The sequence below is a fragment of the Drosophila sechellia genome, unplaced genomic scaffold (genome assembly GCF_004382195.2).
Source record: "Drosophila sechellia strain sech25 unplaced genomic scaffold, ASM438219v1 Y_10, whole genome shotgun sequence".
Taxonomy (NCBI): domain Eukaryota; kingdom Metazoa; phylum Arthropoda; class Insecta; order Diptera; family Drosophilidae; genus Drosophila; species Drosophila sechellia.
In genome coordinates, this window is record NW_022611369.1 from 32,360 (window position 1) to 39,296 (window position 6,937).

Genomic DNA, 6,937 nt, shown 5'->3' on the forward strand with positions numbered 1-6,937 from the left:
TTCTAGTCGATGCTGTTTCGATTCGAGAATGGAATATTCAAGGTCTACCTGCTGATGATTTAAGTACTGAAAACGGAGTAATAGTTACTCAAGGTAGTCGTTGGCCTCTTATTATTGACCCTCAAATGCAAGCTAATAACTGGATAAAAAATATGGAGGAGCGTAATCAATTAATGATACTAGATTTCGGTATGGCGGATTACTTACGTCAGCTAGAACGAGCTCTAAAAGAAGGTTTGCCTGTATTGCTGCAAAACGTGGGGGAATACTTAGATCAAGCTATTAATCCAATTCTGCGGCAGAGCTTTACCATTCAAAGTGGAGAAAGGTTATTAAAATTTAATGACAAATATATTTCATATAATAATTCGTTCAGATTTTACATAACGACAAAAATATCGAATCCACATTACCCACCGGAAATCTCATCAAAAACAACAATTGTAAATTTTGCACTGAAGCAAGATGGGCTTGAAGCCCAACTACTAGGAATTATTGTTCGAAAAGAAAAACCCGCCTTAGAAGAACAAAAAGACGAACTGGTAATGACAATAGCTCGAAACAAACGGACACTAATTGATCTTGATAATGAGATTTTACGGCTACTTAATGAAAGTCGAGGTTCCTTATTAGATGACGACGAGTTATTCTCAACATTACAAAAATCCCGGCAGACATCAGTGCTAGTTAAGGAGTCTCTTAGCATTGCCGAGGTAACTGAAGTGGAAATCGATGCCGCCCGACAAGAATACAAACCAGCATCGGAACGCGCATCCATATTATTCTTTGTTTTAATGGATATGTCTAAAATTGATCCAATGTATGTTTTTTCTCTGGCAGCTTATATATTATTATTCACACAGTCTATTGAACGAAGTCCTCGTAATCAACTAATCCACGAACGAATTCAAAACATTAATGAATACCATACCTATTTGGTCTACCGAAATACCTGTCGTGGGCTTTTCGAGCGACATAAGCTACTATTTTCAATTCATATGACAGCAAAGATTCTTTCAAATGCTGGAAAGCTTTTGGAAGAAGAGTATGATTTTATTCTGAAAGGAGGTATAGTATTAGATAAGCTGGGACAAGCGCCCAACCCGGCACCATGTAAGTAAAAATAAAGAGGTGTAAAAAATATATTGTGGTGTTTGTGTCATATACCATTTCAGGGTGATAAGTGAGCAAAACTGGGATAATATAACAGAATTAGATAAAGTTTCTGGATTTCATGGGATAATAGATTCTTTTGAGCAACATTACAAGGCTTGGAATGGTAGTATAGTCACATTAAATATGTTTTACATTAAAACATATATAATTATTTAGGTTGGTATGCCACGACCTTTCCAGAACAAGAAGATCTCGTTGGTGAATGGAATGATAAACTTACAGATTTTCAAAAAATTTGTGTTTTACGTTCACTACGACCGGATAGAATTTCATTTTGTTTGACACAATTTATCATCACCAAACTTGGGCCGCGATATGTTGATCCGCCAGTTCTTGATCTCAAGGCAACTTTCGATGAATCGATTTCACAGACTCCCCTTATATTCGTTTTATCACCAGGTGTGGATCCAGCCCAATCACTCATATCACTATCAGAATCAGTTAAAATGGCACAGCGAATGTACTCACTTAGCTTGGGTCAAGGGCAAGCACCTATTGCAACAAAGCTTATAATGGATGGCATTAAGGATGGTAATTGGGTATTTTTAGCGAATTGTCATTTGTCTCTTAGTTGGATGCCTACTCTTGACAAGATGATAGCTACTATGCAGTCCATGAAACTACATAAAAAATTTCGACTGTGGCTAAGCTCAAGCCTCATCCGGACTTTCCAATATCTATTTTGCAAACCAGTATTAAGATGACAACTGAACTCTCGTGAATCAAATCAATATGAAACGTCTATATAACAACATAATGAGGCTATATGGAAATGTAGTGAACCCAGCAAGTATAAGAAGTTATTATTCGCTTTGTGTTTTTTCATACAGTCCTACTCGAACGAAAAAAATTTTTAGAACTTGGCTGGAATGTTATTTACAGCTTTAACGATTCTGATTTTGAAGTTTCCGAAATACTACTATTATTGTATCTTAATGAATATGAAGACACTCCCTGGGGAGCTTTAAAGTATCTCATAGCAGGTGTAAATTACGGAGGACATATTACCGACGATTGGGATCGACGACTCTTAATAACTTATATAAACCAATTTTTCTGTGACCAAACATTGCAGACTAGAAAGTTTAGGTAAGAAAATTATCCGTTAATCTAATCAGAATTGATTTTAAATGTATACCATTTGAAGATTATCAACCCTTCCAAATTATTTTATTCCCGATGACGGCGATGTGCAATCATATTTAGACCACATACAAATGTTTCCCAATTTTGATAAGCCTGATGCTTTTGGACAACATTCAAATGCCGATATAGCGTCTTTAATAGGAGAAACTAGAATGCTTTTTGAGGCTCTCCTTTCTATGCAAGCTCAGACTAATAGCACAAGTAGTAATGAAAACGGTGAGACAAAAGTATTTGATCTAGCTAAAGAACTTTTAATAAATACACCGGATGAGATAAACTATGAACAGACGGCAAAAATTATTGGAATCAATCGAACTCCCTTAGAAGTTGTCTTACTTCAAGAAATTGAGCGCTATAATAAACTTCTTGTCGACATGTCCACTCAATTACGTGACTTAAGACGTGGGATACAGGGACTTGTTGTAATGAGTTCGGACTTAGAGGATATTTATGTAGCTGTCTCTGAAGGAAGGGTGCCATTACAATGGTTAAAAGGTAAATAAAATTATATTAAAAAAATGTTGTTCATACAAAAATATATGTATATCTATCTCCAGCATATAATTCATTGAAACCATTAGCGGCATGGGCTAGAGACTTAATACATCGTGTAGGACATTTTAATAGTTGGGCGAAAACACTCCGCTCTCCAATATTATTTTGGCTTGCAGCTTATACGTTTCCAACCGGATTTGTTACAGCAGTATTACAAACATCAGCTCGAGCCACCAAAACACCAATTGATGAACTGTCTTGGGATTTCTATGTGTTTGTTGAAGAAGATACTGCCGCAGCTCGTATAATAAGAGAAGGAGGAGGTGTTTACATTCGAAGCTTGTTTTTGGAGGGTGCCGGATGGTTGAGGAAAAACCAATGCCTTCAGGATCCACTTCCGATGGAACTAATTTGTCCATTACCAGTAATACACTTTAAACCTGTAGAAAACCAAAAAAAACGATGTCGTGGTGTTTACCAGTGCCCCGCATATTACTATCCCGTTAGGTCAGGATCATTTGTAATAGCCGTGGACTTAAAGTCTGGTAATGAAAAGGCTGACTACTGGATAAAGCGAGGTACTGCACTTTATTAAGTTTAGCAAACTAATAATAAAGTAACTGGTTTATTTAATAAATTTTGAAAAATACTTGTTGAAGCGTGTAGGGGGATGTACGGAGACAGCATGACTTCAGTTCCGCATCCACCATATTATTGCCTTCGATTAAATTTGGTTGAAATATGTGGGTAGAAGTTTGTGAGATTTAACTTTGGGGTCTAGGATCAGTGTGCAATAAGGATAGTAGAGGTAAGTATTTTACGAGCTAGTATTTTTCCTAAGAATTTATAAAGAAATATGGTCTGGTATCATTTACATATTGTTCGGATGTTTATATTTGAATTTATGAATTTAATAAATTAAGACCAAAATTGAATTAAATTTTATTTGCAGGCACCTATAATGAAGAACCGATGCGCCGAATCGCTCTAGGCCTCAGGAGTCATAGCTGGAAAGAAGTTATGGGTTTTGGCCTTGCAGGCGCAAGATGCGCGAAACTTGCAAAAATAAAAGCGCCAGTTATTTGCAGATTCAACTGAATTGATTTGAATTGCAGGGACACTCTGCAAATCGTCAGGTAGTTTACAGATTCTTGGAAGCTACTGGCATCATTTGGCGGTGGAGTCTGCTGCTGGATCACACTTTTTGAAAATTTTGATATTTTTCGTATTTTAATTAGTTTTTCAATTTCACAAACCGCCCAAAACTGCCACGCCAAAACTTTTGTAAAATGTTTTGATATTTTCTCTTACAAAGTTGCGGTACGTCTATGTGTAACGAACTATTTTTCTTAGTTCTGCTCCCTACGAGTTGTAACGGCTATCGCAGAAAGTTTGTGTTCATCCCACCAAATTAATGATTTGTGTGATTTTACTGCTGACTCCTTCGATGATCGCGTTGCTTCTGCTTTGTCCTTGAAAACGAACCTCGTGCCGGCTCGAATGAGAATAGGATGTTATGGTTTCAGGGTGTATCGTCCGCGGGTTGAGACCACCTTTGATAAAAGAGGAATTTTTTTTTTTAAGTCTTGTGCAGTGCCACCCTCCCCTGACCAGTTGATACAACCGGTTTTTGTGACGTTCGGTATTTTATTCGGCCTTCGCGACCCTCACCTCCCTGCCTCATCGCATTTTTAGGCGATGATGTATTTCCCTTTCAGAAGCGCCGCCGGACGAGAGGAAAAGATGCCATTCCGCAGTCCCTAGAGGTTTTTTCAGGCCAGTGAAGCCGAAATTTTGTGTCTTCTGCACAGAAATAGCTCAGCAAGGACTGCTGGTAGCGTCAGGAGTCTCAGTCGTGTGTATGATTTATGTGATTAAGCAATATTTATTCCCGGTTGCAGAGGATGCAAAATGCGCGTCGGGATCATTATCAACACGTGTGTCTCTAGCCTAATTATCGTGTCACTAAAATGTTACAGCATATGTACTCAGCTTTTTGTAGTGAGGGGAAGGACCTATTGCGATAAATCTTATAATGGATGTCATCAGGGATGAGAATTAAAAGGCAAGTGACAATTTGCTAAAAATGACAAGTTCTCATCCCTGATGACATCCATCATCCTCAGAAAGGAGGAGTACATCCGCTGTAACATATAAAGTGACGTGATGATTAGGTTATAGACACACGTGTTGATAATGATGCCAGCTACTCTGCAGTCTACAAAACTACATACAAATCTTTCGACTGTGAATGAAACATCGATATAACAACATAAATGAGGCTAATATGGAAATTTGTAGTGAACCAATCAAGTATAAGATGACCTACTGCGACCAAGCTTATAATGGATGTCATCGACCAAATAGCCGAAGTCTCGTTTCTGGAAATAACAAAAAATATTCTAAGGAAATAAATAAGGAATAGAAAACCAAAAAAAACGATGTCGTGGTGTTTACCAGTGCCCCGCATATTACTATCCCGTTAGGTCAGGATCATTTGTAATAGCCGTGGACTTAAAGTCTGGTAATGAAAAGGCTGACTACTGGATAAAGCGAGGTACTGCACTTTTATTAAGTTTAGCAAACTAATAATAAAGTAACTGGTTTATTTAATAAATTTTGAAAAATACTTGTTGAAGCGTGTAGGGGGATGTACGGAGACAGCATGACTTCAGTTCCGCATCCACCATATTATTGCCTTCGATTAAATTTGGTTGAAATATGTGGGTAGAAGTTTGTGAGATTTAACTTTGGGGTCTAGGATCAGTGTGCAATAAGGATAGTAGAGGTAAGTATTTTACGAGCTAGTATTTTTCCTAAGAATTTATAAAGAAATATGGTCTGGTATCATTTACATATTGTTCGGATGTTTATATTTGAAAATTTATGAATTTAATAAAATTAAGACCAAAATTGAATTAAATTTTATTTGCAGGCACCTATAATGAAGAACCGATGCGCCGAATCGCTCTAGGCCTCAGGAGTCATAGCTGGAAAGAAGTTATGGGTTTTGGCCTTGCAGGCGCAAGATGCGCGAAACTTGCAAAAATAAAAGCGCCAGTTATTTGCAGATTCAACTGAATTGATTTGAATTGCAGGGACACTCTGCAAATCGTCAGGTAGTTTACAGATTCTTGGAAGCTACTGGCATCATTTGGCGGTGGAGTCTGCTGCTGGATCACACTTTTTGAAAATTTTGATATTTTTCGTATTTTAATTAGTTTTTCAATTTCGCAAACCGCCCAAAACTGCCACGCCAAAACTTTTGTAAAATGTTTTGATATTTTCTCTTACAAAGTTGCGGTACGTCTATGTGTAACGAACTATTTTTCTTAGTTCTGCTCCCTACGAGTTGTAACGGCTATCGCAGAAAGTTTGTGTTCATCCCACCAAATTAATGATTTGTGTGATTTTACTGCTGACTCCTTCGATGATCGCGTTGCTTCTGCTGTGTCCTTGAAAACGAACCTCGTGCCGGCTCGAATGAGAATAGGATGTTATGGTTTCAGGGTGTATCGTCCGCGGGTTGAGACCACCTTTGATAAAAGAGGAATTTTTTTTTTAAGTCTTGTGCAGTGCCACCCTCCCTGACCAGTTGATACAACCGGTTTTTGTGACGTTCGGTATTTTATTCGGCCTTCGCGACCCTCACCTCCCTGCCTCCTCTCCGCCGGACGAGAGGAAAAGATGCCATTCCGCAGTCCCTAGAGGTTTTTTCAGGCCAGTGAAGCCGAAATTTTGTGTCTTCTGCACAGAAATAGCTCAGCAAGGACTGCTGGTAGCGTCAGGAGTCTCAGTCGTGTGTATGATTTATGTGATTAAGCAATATTTATTCCCGGTTGCAGAGGATGCAAAATGCGCGTCGGGATCATTATCAACACGTGTGTCTCTAGCCTAATTATCGTGTCACTAAAATGTTACAGCATATGTACTCAGCTTTTTGTAGTGAGGGGGAAGGACCTATTGCGATAAATCTTATAATGGATGTCATCAGGGATGAGAATTAAAAGGCAAGTGACAATTTGCTAAAAATGACCAGTTCTCATCCCTGATGACATCCATCATCCTCAGAAAGGAGGAGTACATCCGCTGTAACATATAAAGTGACGTGATGATTAGG

General features: G+C 38.3%; 1 protein-coding gene across 1 annotated transcript; it reads left to right on the forward strand.

The window, feature by feature from the left end:
* Positions 1-1,025: 1,025 nt before the first annotated feature.
* On the forward strand, positions 1,026-1,880 carry LOC116803401 (dynein heavy chain 2, axonemal-like). Its single transcript, XM_032727134.1, has 3 exons — positions 1,026-1,113; positions 1,176-1,279; positions 1,333-1,880. Coding segments are annotated over exons 1-3 (654 nt in total). The 5' UTR covers positions 1,026-1,111.
* Positions 1,881-6,937: the final 5,057 nt, after the last annotated feature.